Here is a 22432-nt window from a genome sequence, read left to right as displayed (position 1 = left end):
CTTCCTCTGCATCTTGTACTTTACCTCTCCCTGCATCTTCTCCATGCAATCACTTTATTTATTTTCTGTCTTGTTTTCTCTCTCAAAAAGACCCCAGATTTTTCCTTTTTAGATGAACAAAGAATGACTCATTGTGAATTGACACACTCTGTTTTCCACTTACATTTCCATTTTCTGATGGAAAGACCTGAGCTTGACCCCCTTAGCATCATCGGAAAATATTTTACTTCACCACCACCACCCTTCCATATCCCCTCTTTCATTTCCCCAGTCTGATTTAAAAACATAAAAACCTTCCTGCTGTCTTTTTTCTTTCTTTGAACACTTCTATTATTAAATGATGAACAAAAGTAGTTTGATATTTGTTTACCCTACCTATGTAATAGTTTAAATTTCATTTCTGTCTATTGTTTTCACTCTATGTGTCTCAGGATTCCTCAGAAGCTCCGGATCTCTGGCAGCCTGGGCGTCATCCTGGTGGTTTTCCTGCTGACGGCGGTGCTCGTAAAAGTGGACATGGCCCCGCTGCCCTTCTTCACTCTCACTATGATCAAAATTGTCTGCATCAACTGTGAGTTTCTAAATACTTAACTAATCATAATTACACGATCGTGCAGTTTAAATGCAGGGAAGGTCTCTGCCTACTCAAAAAGGAAGCTCAAACCTATGTCAGACTAATCAACAGTCAGGCAACAGTATAAAGTTAAGTAATTTAGTATATAAGATTAAAAGGGAAAAAAACAGAAGACACAAGCAGCAGAGAAAAAACAGCCCCTCCTAAATGAGACACCACAAGCGTGAGACTTTGGGTGTTTGCAGGGGGAAATTAAGCAGATTTTCTATTTTGTCTCGTCATTCATTCAGCCTGAATGCGTTTATATTAGCCAATTTCTTGTTTGGTGTGGAGTTGATTTTGTGTTTTTTTTTGTTCTTAACCAACCATCAGTAGTGAAGCAGTCGACTTACAGCAACTTGCACTGCTGCAACAGTCTCATTCACACTTAGCGCCATTGTTTTGTCAGTATCTCTGAACAAACAATAATATCTAAGGGTGGCGATTCAGAGGTCTGGATCCAGATTAGAGGAAAAATTGCCTTACAAGAAAAAAACTTTGTTGGTAGAAACGTTGGACGTCGTTGTCTTGGGACGCAAATCAATAAATACATTACATTAAATTTTTCTGTTGTTTTTTACTGTGTGATTCCTCAGAAACTGGATCTCAGATAGACTGAACCCATTTATATCAATGATGGTAGATTAGAAACACAAGGCTCGGACAGACTACATGACTTTCAGTGTCGGACAATCGCCGTCGTCGTTGTGGTGATGTGGCTGATCGGTGACGCGGGGTCACACACTACACCAGCTGTGAATGACTCTGTTGCCCGACGGCTGGTCTCCAAACCATGTTTTGTCAAGAAAACGCACGTGAAATGTGAAAAGGGATTATAAAGATAGCAATTATAAAAGACAAAGAATACGGATGAAAGAATGGAGCGAGCTGGAGGTGTGAGTTGGAGTGTTTTGCGGTGAAAAAGTAGCTGCTGCTCTGCCAGCTGCCTGCTCTCATTGGCTGGATGTGGATGTCGAGTGGGCCGACTCCTCCAGATATTTGGCATGCTAGATATGGCTGGCTGGCGTCGGTGATGTGTCGGGGGAGCCATTTTGATGCGTCGTTGAGTAGTTCACACATAACGACTGCCGACCGCTGATCAATCGCTGATTTACCCCTGATCACAGCCTGACGTGCTCGCCTCTCGGCAAATCGGCCTTAAAATCGTGTAGTGTGAACTAGGCTTTAGTATATAACACATTGCAGTTCCACAGTAACTCAAACTCAAGTCAAACTCAAATCTACAGCCTCTAACATGACAATAAAGTTGAATTAACACCTTAATGAAGGTAGGATTCATTACCAGGCTGTTGTATTAATGGTTTAAAGAAAGCATTTCCACATTGAACTCATGCAAATGATTATTTCCACATGTCCTCTCCTTCTTTAATCAATATCATTTGCATCCGCTGTGTTGGGAAATCCCCCACACTCACACACCACACTGAGCTTCACTACACAGTCTGTAATCTCACTCCGTTAGTTTGTTTACAATGACTCACTGAGCAGCAGGGATATACTGACCCCCACCTTTATCCCCCTTGGGCCAGTCCTGACCCCCAGGTCTTTATGAGGAACAGCCCATCTTGTTTGATTTAGAGGGGAGGTCCTTAAAGCTTAGATGTCAGCGGCGGCACATTCCTCTTCGTGGACACGTTGCAAGATTTCTGCTGCTGATTAAGTTCCAAAGTTGCTGTAAGCGATCGTAAAGCAAGTTTGTATGAAAAAGCCTTAGTGGCCCCAACCTTGTGTAAAGTGAGATAAGAAAAATAGTAGTTATATAGGTACAAGGTAGATTTACACAGGGTTGTATAACGAGATGAGATGGTATTTTCTTTTATTCAACTCACAAAAGCAAACATTACAAACAAAAATTATATGCACAGCTACTCTGTAGTCTGGTATCTCTTGCCAGATGACAGCAGGGTGAACAGGCTGTGGCTGGATGTGTACTGTCTTTGCGAAGTCACCTCAGTCACCGATATAATCTCTCGCTGTTTGTGACAGCGGTTCAGTTTCCTGTTGCTGTGGGACAGTGTGTTTTTTCTCTGTCACTTTTCTGTGTCTTAAACATCCTTTTATGTGTCTCTCCCCTAGCGTTTGGGGCGATTCTTCAGGGCAGTCTGTTTGGGCTGGCCGGGATTCTGCCTGCCTCCTACACCACTCCCATCATGAGTGGACAGGGCCTGGCCGGCACCTTTGCTGCTTTCTCCATGATCTGCGCAATAGCCAGTATGTCACACACAAAGCACTAGTACACAGGCGGTGGTCAAAATACACAACACACCTGCCTGTGCTGTACATTAGCTTAGCAGGAGGTAACACTGGTGCGAGACGTGGAGTGGAAAGTTGAAGTGGAAAGTTTTGTTGCACAAAACAAAAACACTTCACATATCTTACACGATTTGCAATGTAACTACTAAAGAAATATTGCCAGAGAGGTTTGTGTGTCACATTCACCCGCAAATGTTCAATATTAAATGTGCTCATTTTGTTTGGGTGAAAAGTCGGCCAAATGTTCAATGATTAACAATAACTTGTTCTGGCCGCTCTTTGAATTTGATCTCCTTCACAGAATTATGACAAAGAATTGGATATCCTTTTGGCACTGGGTTGTTCCTCTAAGAATTGTCTTTCTGTGTGTGCTCTTAAATACATGACTCAGATCCGCATATTGCAGATGTTATCAGTTACATCACATCTAGCTTGTATAAATATAGTTTCTTGGCTTTTAAACTTGGCAGTTAATGTTGCCAGTAAGAACAAGCAGTATATACAGAGACCTCTCACACGAATACACAAAATACTTACTTTACTTACTCAGATTTTATTCGACCTCATGGTTAATTTTGAGGCTATAGCTTGTTGTATTGACGAGCAGATATCCATAAGGTCCTCTTGTTGGTGCCTGAGTTGCTGCTGGTGGTTCAGTGTCAAATACAATATGATTTAGAGCTGAAATGATTAGTTGATGAATCAGTTAGTCAGGCGACTATTTTGATAATCAATGAATCATGTAGGTAATTTATCTAATTTAATTTAATAGTTCCAGCTCCTAATTTTTGCCTTTTTTAAACTAAGTATGTTTAGGTTCTGGGTGTCATTTGGGGAAAACAAGCAACTTGATACATCACACCATGGGTATTTTTCTGATATGTATATATATAGACTAAACAATTAGTCAATTAATAATCATTAGTTCCAACCATTGGAATTTTAAAAGACTGACTGAAAGAATTGTTGCAGGATATTTACATTTACTCATTTAGCTGACTCTTTTATCCAAAACAATTACTATATGTGTCAGAGGTAGCAACTAGGGGTTGCACAGGGACACATTGTGGATGTGTTGCAGTGGGAGTCGAACCCGGAGATCTCACAGCAAAGGCATGTGTCTTATCCACTGCATCATCGCCACCGCCCCAAAAGCTGTAGCCCACAAGAAAAACTGTAAAGTTAAATCAATACTAAAACACTAATGATTCTATGTGTTCTGTGCATGTCTTTAGGTGGATCAGCCCTGCAGGACAGTGCTTTTGGCTACTTCATCACAGCCTGTGTTGTTATTCTACTGGCCATAATGTCCTACTTCACACTACCCAGAATGGTAAGGTGTAATATTCACTGAACTAAACATTGTTTTATAGAGTTACATTCTTTCTAGTGTTTTTTATCAGCTTTTAGATGGGAGCTGTACAAAGTTCAGTCTTTTATATTTTGATCTCAGTCCAAGTGCTTCACTCTGTGAGGAATTTATAGCATCTTGAGGAACACGTTGTTCTCCCTGTATTCTGTATCTTTGCTCTGTTGGCTCAGTGGAATTAGCTCATTGTGGATTTTCTTTTTGTCATAAGGAGTTTTTCCAGTACTACATAGAGAGTAATGGATCCAGACCATCTGCTGATGAGGAGAATAAGATGGACTTGCTTAAAAAAGGTACACATGGCCTGATTTACTAAAGGTTTGCGTGAGTAAAAACATGTGCAAACTTGATATGACCAGCAAATTAACATGTAAGCTGATCTATTAACGGTGTACACGGAGAATGACGTCTTTCAAAAGTGCAAGATAGCATCTTTTGTTCATTTACTACTTTTGCCTTAATGAATATGCAGTTTGGGGCGTTTCAATTTTATTGTGCAAAGTAATGGGAGGGTAACATGCAAATACATTGATGTACTACACACAATGTGAGCTAAGAAGCCTAAAAGCAATTTCATGTGAGTGCAACAGCATCTGTATTTAATACATTTGAAAGGAAGGTGCAAACCGCCATGTGTTGCACAGAGATGGCTGCTGTTATTCTTGCGAGAAGGAAACACAGCTGTAATGAAAGACGACGCAGAAAAATTAACAATATTAGATAATATTATTCTGTATCAATTACAGACATAAAAAAAAATTATTTTATTTATTCGATGAAGTATATGAATTGCATTGTTTTTTTGTATTTTCCTTTAGCTTTGGCAGTACTGTTGTATTAACATTCATGCCAATAAAGCAAATTTCGTTTCGACCTGAATTCTGTTCTCTGTGAGATGGAAGAATTTAGAAAGTTGCGTGGCGCTGCGTGGAGAGCCGCCAGCTGCAGTGGTGCATGTTCACGTGTAAAATTCATCCAGCCTGGGGGAACGATCACCAGCTGTTCACAGTGTGCCGGTCGTAATAGCGACACAACCCATTGTAGGTATTGGAGAGGGAATGGGGCGTTGGGGCGTACAGGGACAGGAGATCACGGAGCAACTGGGCGCGGTGCGGACGGTTGGTGATTGTTCCCTCTGGCTGGATGAAGCACGATCTGCTGGCATTTCCTCGCGTCTGGGTCATTCCAGCATATTGTAGCGGTTTCTGCTGGGGTTTCCCAAAGCAGTTTTTCAGGCATGCTGTCCCAAGTAATTACTGCAGTCTTACGCAGGATGGGCAGGTACATAACGATTTCCAAATACTCGGGATGCACTGAATAAAACAAACCAAGGTTTTTACGCAGTGGCTGCTTTCCCTCCCGACTATCCATGGTGGAAACGCAAAACCCTCCGATTGCTCAGATTTTCAGCTTTCAGTTTCCAATAAAATGATTATTGAAGTGGGAGCTGTGGACACGTGTCCTTGTTGTTGGTTATAACTTGCAAAAAAGCATATTGCTTCCAAAGATCAGTGAGCTAAAACTTGAATTGATATTTGTCACAGTATGAGAAATGTAAAAGCCCTGGCACTGCAGATATTTTTGTCAAGTTGCTCGACAACAACCAAACTGCACAGACTCTCACGGACAAAGATTCCCTCTACAGTTACAAAGTGAGGGGTGATGCCTTTCCCCACTTTAATTTCCTATTTCAAGTTCTTCTTTTACCCATCATCCTCAACATAAATACAAGTTAGTCACATAGATAACTTAATAACACTATTTTACATAAAAAGAATTTGTTGGAGTTGTACTCCTTTTTGTTATATATTTTTATGTACTCCAAACCCATAAACCTCCAAAAGACCATTAAGGTACAAGGTCAGAAAATGAGCTATGATGATATGTGGTGGTGAACACTACCATAACAAGTCACGCCTCCGTCTTAATGTCTCCTTTAGACTAAAAGGTTTGCTTTCTTTACTACACACTGACGATGGATGCCAATCCCACTGTGTTTGTTTCAGTTTGTGTTTAAGTGACAAACACGTTAATTACTAGTGTGTGAGTGTAATGGGATCCCGATGTTATATAACAGTTGAAATCTTGTGTGTAAACCAACTCTAATGTAGTAACGATGGTCTTTACTCCATGTGAGCAACATAATGACAGACAGCTGTTTGTTTCTCAGAAAGTCCAGCAGAGATGCGACCGGTGGTGATGGAGGATGAGGCCAAAGCCAGCGTGTCTGTGTTAAACATTTTCAAACAGGTGAAATGACTTTCTCACATTGTAACATATACTTTTTGTTTACCAATTTCTAACTGTATGACAGAGATTAAACTGGTTACATAATAATGATTATGTCCATCTCGTGCTCTCTAATTAGATCTGGGTGATGGCTCTGTCAGTATGCTTCATCTTCACCGTCACCATCGGAACATTTCCAGCTGTAACAGTCGAGGTCCAGTCGTCAGTGAAAGGTGGAAGCAGCTGGGGTGAGTCTCCATATCTTAACATGCGTTCGAAGCTACACTGCTACAGTAGCGAGTGAGACACTGACATTTGAGAGGGATGACTGACAAGTGTTTGTCCCCGTTCAGACACTTATTCCCAAACTTGGTTTGGGAATAAGTTTTTTTAGGAGCATAGCAGCTGGATACATACAGTATCTCTTTCAATGGATACTCCACACAAAGTGCTTTATTAAATCTGCTCTTCCCTGTAGACTTGTAATGTGGATCTAAAAAAAGTTTACAGGGAAGGAGGAGAAACCTCATGGAACACAGTCAGCTTGGATTCACACGACCCGGAGTGACTGCAAAAATACATATCACAAAGAAATGAACCACATAATCTAGGCTAAAAGCAACACAGCTGCAAAAAATCACAGACTGTGTGAAAGTTAACAGGCTTATAATATCGCTGCTCCATCGTGATGGCAGGACAAGATTACACAAGACTATAATCACATTTGCGTATTTCATTAAATTAATGTGTTGCTTAGATGTATTCTTGTTATTATGGCGTGAATGACCTACATACCGCTATTGTTGTTTATTTTTTTATCAAAGTGCTTCTACCTTACACAAGCCTGTCCATCACAAGACAGATGTCTCTTGATTAAAGTTAAAACGTTCCAACATTACTCAGAATGTAATGACAGAAGAACAGCGGTACGAACAGTTAAACTGTGACAGCTGCGGGTCTTTCCTCTCACGTTGTTGCTGGACTCGTTTGCTGTGTTGGCTGCAGAGTTCTATGTGACTGTGAGCTGTCGTGAGGACCAGGGGCTCCGTGAGCAGACCGGAGCTGACTGGCCGGCTCGTAACCCCGCGGGCTGGCTCATTAGCTTTCCCCACCGCATTTGCGGAGCTTCTCAACTCCGAAAATGTTCGAGCACATTCTCGATTCGCCAACAATTTCCCTAAAACCGCCGATATTTAAAATCTACGCAGTTGATTTCTCGCCTCCAAAGTTGTTAGAAGTGGATTTAGTGATGAAACAGCATTTGAAAATTGTAAAAAGTGTTCTGTTGTCCTCTACACAACAGACCGGTTGTTGTTAAAGTTCTAGCGCTTTGCATTATGGGCCACAGTACGTGGGATAGACTGGTCCGAGGCATACTGGAGATTTTTCCCGAATCAGTAAGCCATCCGGGTATTTTTGGCATACTACAGATTTTGCTTTTGTTTGCATACTGCATACTACATACTACATTTGGGCCAAATCGGTACATACTACTAGTATAGTAGGCTGTTTTGAATACAGCCTAAGACTTTATGCCACACCTGTGAGGTGGATGGATTAACTCGGCAAAGGAGAAGTGCTCACTAACACAGATTCTGACAGATTTATGAACAATATTTGAGAGAAAGAGGCCTTTTGTGTACATAAGAGTGTTGCATTTATAATTTTGTTCAGTGTAAGTGGTTGTTCCAACTCACAAGAACTTCTTGTCACTTCAAAAATCTGATTCATTTATTCAACACACTGAAAAATGTTCCAAACATTGTTATAAGTTAACTTCATAAAGCAACATAACGAAAATTCATTCACGCCATAAAAAAGTGCTCAAATAGTGCCATAAAGACTGGATCTCAACGATGGCTTAAGTTCCCAAAATTTAATGAAAACTCGCCCAAATAGCAAAAGGTGGGCAGTAAATGATCAGTCTCTATAATGTAAGAAACAAATGCAACTCAAAGTTATAATAAACAAATGCATATCCACAAACATTAAAGTAGCCTATAAAACAGTCTGTGGGATCTTTGACAGATGGGGGCGTTGATTGGTTAGTAGGTGGTGTTTTCATAGCGTTGACCTGATCTCAATCATAACCTGCCATCTTGTTGTTAACTGCTGTTTGATCCCTCCTCAGACATGTACTTCATCCCCGTGTCATGTTTCCTCCTCTTCAACGTGATGGACTGGGCTGGCAGGAGTCTGACAGCCGTCTGCATGTGGGTCAGTAGCAACAACTACAACACAAATAACTGAGGTTTTTAGGGCTGTACATAACGATTATTTTTGAAGTCAATTAATCTAACAACTAATTTGGTTTATTCTAAAGAAAAAAAAAGTTGCCTATTACTCGATTAAAATACCAATTTATCCAAAATAAATATCAAAAACATATCTAATCAATAAATCAATATTTTATTCAATCATCCTGATCATTCTCAAGTTTGGCCGGTAGGGCGCAGCAATGTTGATTTTTTTGCAACCAGCGGCACCGGACGTGACCATATTTGGACGAGACGGTGGAGCTAACAGGCATGTGTGCACAATTATGTCTAGCGAACAACAGTCTAAAAACTAAATGTACTCACCAGAGAAAGCCAACTCCTAATTAGCTTTTTCAACGGTGCTGGTTAAATTTACACAGTGCCACAGGTCGCCATGGTAACGACTTGTGATAAGATACAGATAATCCCACCCTGAAGCATACTCTGCTTTATGGTCTATTTACCTCTAAATGGGACCATAATTTACTAAATTAGCATCATGTTGTATTGAAGAAGACTTGAAACTAGTGATTGAGACCATAAACTCATCAGGAAAGTGTTAACTGAGGCAATAAATCAGCTGAGAAGCTGAGATGTGGAACTGTTACTAAAAGTAACGCAGTAGTACAAAGCGACTATAGCGGCAGAAAACAAACTGAGAGTTGTTGCATAGTAAATACGTCGACAAGTGTATTAGTGTTATTTACACAGTGTAAAATATTTTAATAACAATACCATAACTAAAACAGTGTCAGCAGATTCGTGTTTTTGCTTTGCACGACGTATAAGATCCAATCAGGAAGCCAAATCTCTGTGTCTGTTTAATGGTTTTTAAAATCCTCTGTTTTCGCCTGTCTGCAAACGAAAATGGGGTCAGCAGTGTTTTCAAACTTCTCTGTTTTAGGTCTTCGGAGTTGCCGTTTTAGTCGTGACGGGAAGTGCAAACGTAGCAAAAGGTCAAGGTTTTAATATGAAAACGCAGTAGTGTGGATGTGGCCTTTGTAGCTACAGCTTGACTAGCGAGGACCCTATAAACACTTTTGCCTTATATGGTCTATTTAAAATGACCACATCAAAATGTTTAGCGTGGTCTGCTGTTGTCTGGCTGGCGTGCAGTGCCATGGACAACAGACACACTTGTCGACACTTTAATGGACACCTTTGGCTGCATAAAATGTTTACACAGGAATTAATCACAGAGTCATGAGTGGAATGATGGAAAAAAACAGTCGCTCAGAGTTCGGGGTGAAAATAAAGGAGGTGAGTTTTGTTGCTGAGATCAGAGGTTTGTTTTGGATAAAAGTGCGTGTGTGCGTGTACTCTGTGTAAAGGAAGTTGTTTTGGTGGTCAAAGAGGAGTGATGCTCACTCTTACATACACATCTGGATGAATGATGACAGTTGGATGTTATTGAACTGCTGGGAAGCCTTCACAGACGCACCACATTGAGCACCGTGTCTATTATCATGTCCCAAATTGTATTCTGCTACAAGCTTAATGGAAAGCTAATCCAGCTTCATAGTTTTTATCCATTGTTTTATCAATGTGTCAGGCAGTTTTCTTTAAACTAATCAAAACATCAATAATCATACTAATGTCTTTTATTGTTTCTCTGTTAGCTCCTTTAACAGCATTCAATTCAAATTCATTCAAAAATGTAGAAGAAATAATTAGCTATCCAGAAGAAATAATCAAATTGAATCAGTTCATTCTGTCCAAACTACAGCAAGTTAACCCCGCCTGACCTGCACTGGAATGCAGCTTCTTGGTATTAGTGCAGTTAACAGTAGTCAGCTGCTCCAGGTCCATGTGAGTTTATTTATCATCATAAAGCAGCGCTGATCAGGATCCTGATGGTTTCCTCTGAGGCGACAACTTGACAGAGTAGTAGTTTACAGCTCATAAATGTCTCCGGAGGAATTTAAACAGTGTTTTTAAAACACAGGCAAACAGGTGTTACGGTGTTAAAAAGAGAAACACTGCAAATCTAGAATGAATTACATCATGCTGCGCAACTGCAGATTGTATCCCCATCCCGGTCTCCAAAACCCTCCGACTAACTGGCGAAGAAAAGAGAAAAAAAAGCTAACACAAAATTCATAAATAAATACTCTAGATCTGTGTATTTACAGAGTTATCGGGAAATAAAAACACCCAAAACTGTGTTACAGTTAGGACTGGGCGATATGGCCAAAAATGTCATATCATTCGAGATCGATAATTATCACGATAAATGTTAAATTATTATTTCTTTTGAAGTTTAAAGGCAGATTTTGTTGCTTCTGGTAATAATATAATAGTGCTTTTAAACTATTCTTAATACTTACCAAACAGTGGATCACTTAACAAATCTGAGGTAGTTTGGACAATTCATAACAATTATGATGATAAAATCTTTTCAGTCCTTTTCCTTCAACAAAATTAATATTTTAATAGAAAAATGAAGTGCTGATTTGTTTGTGATTGAAATGAATTGTATTGAACATTTGTTATATATTTTTGTGATCGTTTTATAATCGCCCATCCTTAGTTACAGTGTTTTTATCAATTGAAGTTACGAGTTCCTTGTCTGTGCTTAACGTTTTGTGTTTCTTTCCAGCCGGGTAAAGACAGTTTGTGGCTTCCTGTCCTGGTGGGTCTGCGAGTCATCTTCATACCTCTCTTCATGCTGTGCAATGTCCAGCCTCGTCACCACCTCCCCGTGGTGTTTGAACACGATGCCTTGTACATCATCTTCATGATCATCTTCTCCTTCTCCAACGGATACCTGGCCAGTCTCTGCATGTGCTTCGGACCCAAGTAAGAACTACAAACAGACGGTATACTCGGTGGGACTGTGTAAACTAAGGCTAGGTGCAGACTGCAGGCCAAAGTGACCCAGATCTTTTTATAGCAGTGTGAACAGGCCAAGTCACATGGAATCTGATCTTTTCCAGTTTGGATTTGGATACAGATTGGATTTTTTAGGTCTGGAAACTCAGGTCGGTACTGATGCGACTTAGACGTCACTCTAGAGCAGCTGTTTTCACAGTTCTGCTGTAGACGGAGCCGCGGTGAACGAAAAAGCTCCACAAAAAGCCATAATTAAACATGTGGATCTCATTTTTCCTCTACCTCGCTATCATCTGCCCACAAATTCCTTAGCTTACACCTGAAATCCACCGCACTGCAAGCTCTCTGAGTTATGTGCATGCTATTTGTCTGAGCGGATGCACTAGAGCGAGAGAGAGAGAAAGAGGGAGAGAGAGGGAGTATAACGTTAGTTAGATGGGCAGTTGCGAGAAATCGACAGTACACATTGGAGTCTGATATGGACTACGTTTAAGCAATGATGTGAACAAACAAAAACAAAAAACAAACAAAAAATCGGAGCTGGGGAAAGAAATCTGAATTGAGCATTAAGCCCGGTATACTTGGTGTTGCAGATGACACAGTGGACGTTTCATGTTTATGTTTTCTTTTCAAGAATAAGATAACAAGATCATGACCACTCTAACAATGCTACTCTAGTTATGTACAGGTTTTGACAACGAAGAGAAATGTGTGGAATAAAGAATACAAATCAAAAGTCGATGCACAAGAATCAGAGATATTAACTGTGTCACATCTGTCTAAGTGCAGACACAGGGAAACAAGGGATTTTGGACCCCACTGCAAAACAGTCAGACAGTTTACTAAGGGCGGGTTCTCAACTTAAAGGTCCGGTTCCTGAATCGAACAAATAGGAGGATGATACATTGTTTAAATTTTTAAAACTGATCCAGTTTGCATTCACAAAGGCAAAACTCAAACGTGTCCAGAAATGTCTGATGTGGTGGAAATGACCTTCAATTATTGGTCATACAGTCTGTGGGTCAAAAAAACATACCCCACGAAATACTTACTACAGTGCTTTGATGTGCTGTTGAAGACACAGACTTAAATACAAGAGGGAGATTATAAACGAAGCATAGGTGGAAACAATCAGGGAAGAATAAAACAAACAAACTAGTGGATAAATACCAGAGCAGGAAGGGAAGGGACCAGAAACGAGAGGAGAGGAAGATAATGAGCAACAAACCAGAGATGAAAAACAGAATCAGGAAGTGAAATACACCAATACACAAGAGGAAGGGTTTACCAAAATAACAGGAAGTACCAAACAAACCCACAAAAAAACAACCATGACAAACTGTCCAGCATTAACTAAAGACGATTACAGATTTTGTTGGTACAATAATAGTCTGAGGAATCATCAGGGTTTCACGATGATCATGATTGTTATGCATTAATATGATTTTAAATATTTATTATTGTTAATATAAGAGGAATATTAACTTAATTTATTCCCCAGGGGAAATTGTTATTGAGGAGGGGAATAAACTTACCTGTTATTGTCATCAACTCTCATCCATACGCATTAAGTTTTATTGAAAATGATAGAAAGAAATTGAGTGCAGTGTTATTAATAACTTTAGGTTACTTGCGTAACCCCGGTTCTCAGAGTAGCATGAGTGAGATGTCTCACTATGGGATGCGCCTCCCCGCGTATTCCTCAGAAGCATTTATCTCATTACGCCAATCCTGATTGGCTGTTGATCGTGGTGTCTGCGTCTAGTGGACCCACCTACCCTTAAATAGCTTACGCTACAATGCAGACACCATTCAAACACCTCTTCTCGCTTCGGAGCATACCTCAATCTGTCGTACGGGCTAGCTGACTTAACTGGCCACAGATAAGAGCTGACATCTCAGTCGCCGGGCGCTAGCTGCCTTCGACAGGCTTCGACTCTTTGGTCTCACCACAGACTGGAACATTACCCGCCTAGCCGTTTTACGGTAAGGTACGTGTCAGCACACTAGCTAATGCGACGTTCTTCTTAATTAGCACTCCAGCTAACGAAGATTGACTCTAATCCCCCTAACACCAGAGGAGACGGGGCTCGGCTCTGCCGCTGCGGGAATAAAATTTCGAGCAGGGACACACACCAGGTCTGCTCTTCCTGCCTCGGGATGGAACACATCTGTTGCGGGTGATGCGGGGGCTTTCCCGCCCCCCCCAACTCCCCGCTGTGGCGTGCACTGTCTCGGTCGAGGAGAAGAGAGACTTTGCAGCGGAGGCAGCAGGTTCTGCCCTCCCTTTAAGTCGCACAAGCACACACCCTCACTCTTTATTAACAAAAAAGCATGTTCCGCTGCCGCATCCAGGCCTAAGGTCAAGGGCCCAGTTAAAAACAATGAACAGGAAAACAATAAGCGGTTCGGTTCAGAGAGGAGAGCTCTCCCTTCAGGACGCGGGACGCTGCCGATTCCGTCGGTGCACAAACACCTCGCGCATGCGCAGTGTCGACCAGGAGTCACGCTCGCGCCCCGCCGCTAAATGGCCCCATAACGCCATTATTGACGCCGCACCCCTCTCTCGCTGATGAGGGAAAGGTGGGCGGCGCTCACGACTTCGGCCTGGGTGCTGAGAACGATATCAAGGGGTTACAGGCTTCAATTCGCTGTCATCCCCCCTCGCTTCTCAGGCATTGTATGCTCGCGGGCTCAGGGGGAGTCAGCTCGTATTCTACAGGAGGAAATTGTCCGAAGTGGCTGTGGCCCCGTTGAGACGGCAGGGTTTCCGTCTGGCTACATATCTGGACGACTGGCTCATTTTGGCACAGTCGGAGCAGGTGTCAGTGTTGCAAATGCGCATACTCATAAGACATCTTACAGATTTGGGTTTTATAATAAACACCGAGAAGAGCATGCTGTCCCCAGCACGGAGTATAATATTTCTGGGGTAACACCTGGAGCGGCTGCATGTGCTGTGTCCGGTCCGAGCCCTGCACTTTTACATGGACAGGACTAGGGGGTTTCGGAGAAGACCAACTCTTTGTGTCCTGGGCTAGCCCCTGTATGGGCAAGCCTGTTACCAAGCAACGGCTCTCCCACTGGATTGTGGGATCGATTACTCTGGCCTACGGGCTCACTCAATTTGTGGCCTTGCTGCATCCTGGGCCCTGTTTAAGGGGGTCCCTATCCAGGACATTTGTGCAGCGGCGACCTGGTCCTCGCCCCTCACCTTTGCCCGGTTTTATAAACTGGATGTCTCGGGTCAGAGTGTGGCGCGTGCAGTGCTGAGCACAGGGCCCACGCTGGAACAGAGTGCTGCTTCCTGAGAGCCGGTGGTTGTTGAGATAAGCTTGTCTGGCAATTCGGGAGTCTACATATCCCATAGTGAGACATCGAAACGAATGCTATGAATGAGAACTTTAGGTTACTTGCGTGACCCCGGTTCTCAGAGTAGCATGAGTGAGATGTCTCACCAGACAGCCCTTCTTGCTGGGGCGAAGCGAGAAGAGGTGCTTATTTTTAATGGTGTTGCGTTGTAGCGTAAGCTATTTAAGGGTAGGTGGGTCCACTAGACGCAGACACCACGATCAACAGCCAATCAGGATTGGCGTACTGACATAAATGCTTCTGAGGAATACGCGGGGAGGCGCGTCCCATAGTGAGACATCGAAACAAATGCTATGAATGAGAACTGAAATGCTGTTAATTGTTATAGTCTTTAAGCACCTGAAGTTATGTTAGTGTTTTACACCTGGCAATGTTTTCTCAACACAGACAGGAGGAGGCAACAGGATGTAACGTTAAATGTTCAGAGACTGAAGGTCTTTAGAGAACTCCGTTCTTCCATAAAGGCCCTTTCAGACAAGAAGCGATTTGTGCTGCGCTAGAAGCTGGGTTCAGCGCAAAAGTTCAACTACTTGACAGCGCTCGAGCTCGCCAAGCGATGCGGTACGTGTTGGTCGACATAGCAGCAAACTGCCGTGGTGCAGCACAAGCCATTGAAAATAATGGGTTTTATAGCACAGCGGAGAGGTGGGTCTGAAAGGTTACATGCTGCTTTGTTTGTTTACGTTGCACTGAAAGCTCGACCGCTACTGTTTACAGCTACAGCATCGATTGTAAGTGACACTTTTATATTTAATTCCCTACCAACTTGCCAAGTTATTTAACTCGGTTATTATGTATTACCTTTACTTGGGATGCAGAAATACATTTGATTATCATACTGCATAGTACTCAATATTGAAATAAATGTCAGAAACATTTAAGGTTTTAAGTAAAGTAGGCCAATTAATGCCTCTTATTGTTATTATTATCACAACACATCAGTGACGTGGAAATTTGATTCATTTTAAGATATGCTACTATTGTCATTATTCTAATGTGCTTCATCAGGATGATTGAATAAAATGTTGATTTATTGATTAGACATGTTTTTAAAATTTATTTGATTATTGAATGATCAACTTGTTTGTACAGCCCTACTCTCAGAGCGATACTTGCCGTATAGACAGAGAGTGGTCAGCTTTTTACTTTAACTGTGTTGTCCCCAGGAAAATGTTTGTCTTGCCCTGATAACACACAAAGACTTGAACATAAAGCAAAATAAACTACAGAAAGCATGTATACAATATGTAAAACAAATGCTAAAATTCCAACACAAGCTGACATAAAACAATGTTCACCAATTACAGCCTTTTTTTAAATCTGTTCTGAATTAGAATATTTCCTATAATGTTGAACTATTCCTTTAAATGATGCCATATATATATATATATATATATATATATATATACACACACACACTACCGTTCAAAAGTTTGGGGTCACCCAAACAATTTTGTGTTTTCCTGAAAAGTCACACTTATTCACCACCATACGTTGTGAAGTGAATAGAAAATGGAGTCAATGAGAAGAGACATTGACAAGGTTAGAAATAATGATTTGTATTTGAAATAAGATCTTTTTTACATCAAACTTTGCTTTCGTCAAAGAATCCTCCATTTGCAGCAATTACAGCATTGCAGACCTTTGGCATTCTAGCTGTTAATTTGTTGAGGTAATCTGGAGAAATTGCACCCCACGCTTCCAGAAGCAGCTCCCACAAGTTGGATTGGTTGGATGGGCACTTCTTGCGTACCATACGGTCAAGCTGCTCCCACAACAGCTCAATGGGGTTCAGATCTGGTGACTGCGCTGGCCACTCCATTACCGATAGACTACCAGCTGCCTGCTTCTGCTCTAAATAGTTCTTGCACAATTTGGAGGTGTGTTTAGGGTCATTGTCCTGTTGTAGGATGAAATTGGCTCCAATCAAGCGCTGTCCACTGGGTATGGCATGGCGTTGCAAAATGGAGTAATAGCCTTCCTTATTCAGAATCCCTTTTACCCTGTACAAATCTCCCACCTTACCAGCACCAAAGCAACCCCAGACCATCATATTACCTCCACCATGCTTAACAGATGGCGTCAGGCATTCTTCCAGCATCTTTTCATTTGTTCTGCGTCTCACAAACGTTCTTCTTTGTGATCCAAACACCTCAAACTTGGATTCATCCGTCCACAACACCTTTTTTCCAGTCTTCCTCTGTCCAATGTCTGTGTTCTTTTGCCCATCTTAATCTTTTTCTTTTATTGGCCAGTCTCAGATATGGCTTTTTCTTTGCCACTCTGCCCTGAAGCCCAGAATCCCGCAGCCGCCTCTTCACTGTAGATGTTGACACTGGTGTTTTGCGGGTACTATTTAATGAAGATGCCAGTTGGGGACCTGTGAGGCGTCTGTTTCTCAAACTAGAGACTCTAATGTACTTGTCTTCTTGCTCAGTTGTGCAACGCGGCCTCCCACTTCTTTTTCTACTCTGGTTAGAGCCTGTTTGTGCTGTCCTCTGAAGGGAGTAGTACACATCGTTGTAGGAAATCTTCAATTTCTTAGCAATGTCTCGCATGGAATAGCCTTCATTTCTAAGAACAAGAATAGACTGTCGAGTTTCAGATGAAAGTTCTGTTTTTCTGGCCATTTTGAGCGTTTAATTGACCCCACAAATGTGATGCTCCAGAAACTCAATCTGCTCAAAGGAAGGTCAGTTTTGTAGCTTCTGTAACGACCTAAACTGTTTTCAGATGTGTGAACATGATTGCACAAGGGTTTTCTCATCATCAATTAGCCTTCTGAGCCAATGAGCAAACACATTGTACCATTAGAACACTGGAGTGATAGTTGCTGGAAATGGGCCTCTATACACCTATGTAGATATTGCACCAAAAACCAGACATTTGCAGCTAGAATAGTCATTTAACACATTAGCAATGTATAGAGTGTATTTCTTCAAAGTTAAGACTAGTTTAAAGTTATCTTCATTGAAAAGTACAGTGCTTTTCCTTCAAAAATAAGGACATTTCAATGTGACCCCAAACTTTTGAACGGTAGTGTATATTAATTTACCACGGACACCGTTGTGTTTATTGGTGAACAACTCATTCCTAATGAATTTTTTCCCTCTGTTGTCTCTGTACAGGAAGGTGCCACAGCATGAGGCAGAGACGGCAGGGGCCATCATGGCCTTCTTCTTGTCCCTCGGCTTGGCGCTGGGCGCTGCAGTCTCATTTGCTTTCCGGGCCATGATCTGAAATCCCCAGTAGACCCTTCAATAGACGTAGATTAGACCACCCCGCCCTCCAACACTCCCTATATTTACATTTAATGGGAGATCCTCCACAACCATCTCCGTCTCCATCATCTGACAGGAGACGGCAGACTAGAAGACTGGAGGACCTCAGTCTTCTGAAGTGTACAGCAGAGATTCGTCTCATCAAGCACTCACGGCCACAATATAAGCTGAAACATGTTACTCAATATTTTCCCTCCAAACTCTGCAGCACAGTGTGTAAAACGTATGCTTGCTTCTCCTGTTTCTTGGGGATACTTTCCAATCAGCGCCATTGATCAAAAAGGTTGTTTCTCTGAGATTAATTTTACAGAGTGCAACTCAACTAGCAAATCAAAACCAAAAGTGTACCAGTTATATTATGTAGACTTCTTCAAGGTGTGTTTAAAGTTTTCCCAGATTAATTAAGACCACACAGTGTCACAGAGCCTCTTTCATAATATGTTCCTTTACACAAAATTATAATAATTTATGTTCATAAAATATTAGATTTCACTTTCTTTAAAACAATCACATTCTTTTAGAGATCAAATGACATTATGATGGTGTGTAAATAAAGTCTCACGTTTTTTGTTTTTTGTTTTATAAACGAGGCTCTTGGATGCTGGTGTTTGGCTCATCTACATTACCTGGTAAATTTTTAAACCATCAATTTGTGGACTTCGTTTTTATGGTGTTTGCACATCAAACATGAAACCTGAGCGTCCCTTCACTCTGGACTGTTGCAGCTTTTTAACTGATCAAGCCAAATACATGAAGACAACATGGGAAAATGATGAACTTTGAAGGGAGATCATGACCCATGAAACTGCATGTCAACCGCTTCGCTCTCTCTCTGTACTTTGTGTGTGTGTGTGTGTGTGTGTGTGTGTAAGCTTCCTCATAAGAAAGTATGTTGTTTAAAGGATGTAAGGACAGACTAAATCATAAAGATGAGGTTTTAATCTGGGCCACTAACTGCTGAATATTCATTGTCTTAGAGAGTAGTGTTTGTCCATTTGTGCCTCCAGTAGTTTCAGATGATTCAGTTGTACCAGCTTGGGTCTTTTTTGTTTATCTGAAAACATCCTCTCATACTACAGTTTGACCGACCAAATAGAAACAGAGGTCACATTTTCCATCTAGATTTTCAGCCAGACTCGTGAAGTTTTTGCTGTTACTGCGTCTTCCTGATAAAAACACGTGTATTTTTGAACACAGCAAAAAGAAATATATGCAGCCAGTCAGTGATGTGAGATGTGCCATCTTGAGATAAGTAGACTTTTTAAAATCTCACTCTTTGGCTCTCTGGAGCCTGTGACGTTTCTCATTGAAAGTATTCTTATGAAAGAGAAGTTTTTGTAGTTGAAGTAGTTTTTAGTATATTTTTTAAGTTAGTTATATCGTTATGAATGGGGGGAGGATAAAAGGCTTCATGCCTGACAGTGTTATATTTTTATTTCTTTGCATTTTTGTGGCCTTTTGATGCTTTCAAAAAAAGTCTGCTTTACACAATATTATTACCACCAGTTGTATACATCTCGAACATCCTGTTAGGATAACGTTGGTCTGTTGTTCCATACTTTGTGTTTTGGTTGTTATGGGAGTCTGGCACGGACCATTAAAATGTTACTAGTATTGCAGCTTAATACCATTCTGTGATAAAAATAAAACTGTGTATTTTTAAGAATCTGGCTCCTCCTGTTGGTAATTTTTGGAAACGTGCTGCTCAACATCTCAGCAGCTGGTCAGGTTAGAGATGACCTGGGACCTGTTTCAGAAAGCGGGTTTAGTGAAAACTCTGAATAAGTTGAGCCCAAGATGAGGGAAACTCTGGGTTTTCGGTTTCAGAGAGCGAGATCAGATAAACTCTAGGTCTGTAACCCCCGGTCTGTGAACCTAACCTGCTCGATAACCTGATTCCTCCTGCGGAGCTTGAAGCGGATGTCTCACACACACCGTGTCATTTCCTCAATTATACTGTCGATATCAAAGCACATATTGGAACACAATTACGTCTTTAGAAACATCGAAATCACGTTTAAATAGGTTCGTAGTTTTTTTTTTTTTTTTTTCACCCAAACATGATCTTGAACATGACGCTTTTATGATCAATCTGTCATCGATGTATGGACAGAGAGTTGGACATCGTAAATTTATCTTCAGCACAGAATAAAATCTATAAGCTACACTGTCCTTCTTTATAACACAGTGACTCTGTGGACATTAGGGCAAAACACTTACAGTGCGCTACAGTGCTGCAGTAATCACTGTTTAAAGTAATCTGTATAAAAATGATCAATGAACAATAACCTTTCATATTGTAGTCGCACCGATTGAACATTCCCATCGTAGTTATCAGCTGGATATGATGTGAATATTTCTGAGTGAGGATGACTGTGGTGCAGCTGAAACAAATAAATGTAGTTTAAAAGTGAGTTTTTCATTCAATTTTTCATTATCCGTTGATAGTCTGAATTTGTTTTGACAGCATTTCATAAAATACGAGGAAGATTTTATTAATGGAACATAGATGTCTAAAACTTCACAGTCAGTTTGAACCTAGACACATTTTATATTGCAAAAAATCATTTGGTTTCCAGCTAAATAAACAGGCCTGTAGCTATTTAAAATGAATAACAGGCTGGAGGAGAATTCCAGCACTTTATCATTCATTAAGTCTGGTAAATAATGAATGAGCAACGCTGTATACAATGTAATATTGTTAACGTATCGATCTTGCGTTTTGGAGCCAATCATGGTCCACGTTGGCAACATTCATATTTCTAGCTCCACCCGATTAAAATGGAGGCTCTGCCTTTATTTACCCGTTGCCATCGTAGTATCGGAGCTCCATTGACTATGGCTTTTTTCCATCCCCACCCACGCGCTCCCATCAGGCTCAACATACTCAGAGTTGACTGAACTTATTCTGATCGGATCTGATTTCTGAAACGGAAACCCGGAGTTTGACAGCTCAGAGTTCGTCAACCCAGAGTTCAGGTTTACACTCAGAGTTTGTTGAACCTGCTTTCTGAAACAGGGCCCCGGCCAATGAGGAATATCTTGTCAATATTTATGTGCTATGAAACATCTGGACACACATACACACTTCTTCAGGCCCTCTGCTGATAGAAACCACTCTTTACTTAATTCACTTTAAAGAACAGTATAAACTGGTTCAGCTGATAACTGCTGATCTTGTCCTTGTGCTGCATGTGACTGAATAATGAAGTTAAATGCTCAGAGGGACACAAGAAGATGCCTCTATGTTAGTCACGGGAAAATGCAGCCTTTCCACCTTTTAATGAATCAAAGCCACTGAACTCTTAACTCCACTCACAAAAAAGCTCTACTATTTAGAATAGACCAAACTACTATAACACATTTTGAGATTCTCCATTCCTTACATACATTTCTTAAAATAAACCCCATATACCAACTGCATTAACACACTTTCCCCAGACTATACCTGTTCACCTAACCTCACATTTCCCCACTAAAATGAAGCACTGGTATCAACATAGTAAACGCGAGATTCAAAAAACACATACAGGTGCATGTCAAAAGATTTCATTCTTTGTTAACACCAGAACCAGACTGAGAGACTAAAGGCACAGGAAACTGCTGCGGGTGTTTTCAGTTAATTAGCTGATTAGAGCTCTTCTCTGGTCAACATTTCTGTATTATAAAGTCTTTATTGTAAAGATCTAATTGTGACACCCTGTGGGGTCATGTGTGGGCGTTGCCTTTGCAGGTGAAGAGCTGAGACTGTTTAAAACAACGGTCAGGACAAGTGTGTGGGATCTTTTTGGTTGATACACTCAAGGTCAGGTAAACCTTTTAGTAACTGACTTTTTACTCCTACTTGTGGACACACAACATTGCCTTTTAAGTTATGACTAAGTTGTTAGTGAACAGTTTCTTATTTACACATCCAGCGGTTACAGAGTAACGTCATTTTTTATTGGAGTTGTAGCCACCTGGCACATTTTAACTCTTTTTTTGCCCTTGGTTGTGCCTCTCAGGCTACCCTCTCCTTATTTAGAGGTTGCGGCTGTAAGCAACCTGAAGTAAATCCCTGCAGACACTACTCAGGGCTGAATTACTGGATGACAACATTTCTTTTTTTCTGGTCATATCCTTATAGTTATATTCTCCTAAAAAGATGCTAGAATTAAACATCAAAGACATTAAAAGAAAAACTGACTTTTTCTAAAGATGCAAA

General features: G+C 41.0%; 1 protein-coding gene across 3 annotated transcripts in view; it reads left to right on the top strand.

Moving 5' to 3' along the window:
• LOC119917335 (equilibrative nucleoside transporter 1-like) overlaps positions 1–19894 on the top strand; it is a 43553-nt gene extending 23659 nt beyond the window's left edge. For all 3 annotated transcript variants that reach the window (XM_038737627.1, XM_038737628.1, XM_038737626.1), the window contains exons 5-13: positions 432–571; positions 2711–2845; positions 4123–4220; positions 4468–4549; positions 6427–6506; positions 6625–6733; positions 8617–8702; positions 11343–11542; positions 18076–19894. In XM_038737627.1, coding sequence (XP_038593555.1) covers positions 432–571; positions 2711–2845; positions 4123–4220; positions 4468–4549; positions 6427–6506; positions 6625–6733; positions 8617–8702; positions 11343–11542; positions 18076–18187 — 1042 coding nt within the window. In that variant the 3' untranslated portion in view covers positions 18188–19894. The remainder of the gene's footprint in view (positions 1–431; positions 572–2710; positions 2846–4122; positions 4221–4467; positions 4550–6426; positions 6507–6624; positions 6734–8616; positions 8703–11342; positions 11543–18075) is intronic.
• The last annotated feature ends 2538 nt before the right edge of the window (positions 19895–22432 follow it).

This window comes from Micropterus salmoides, unplaced genomic scaffold (genome assembly GCF_014851395.1).
Source record: "Micropterus salmoides isolate LMB-PRFRI ecotype aquatic unplaced genomic scaffold, ASM1485139v1 Ms_hic_scaffold_22, whole genome shotgun sequence".
Taxonomy (NCBI): domain Eukaryota; kingdom Metazoa; phylum Chordata; class Actinopteri; order Centrarchiformes; family Centrarchidae; genus Micropterus; species Micropterus salmoides.
This window is presented reverse-complemented; position numbering and strand designations above follow the sequence as displayed.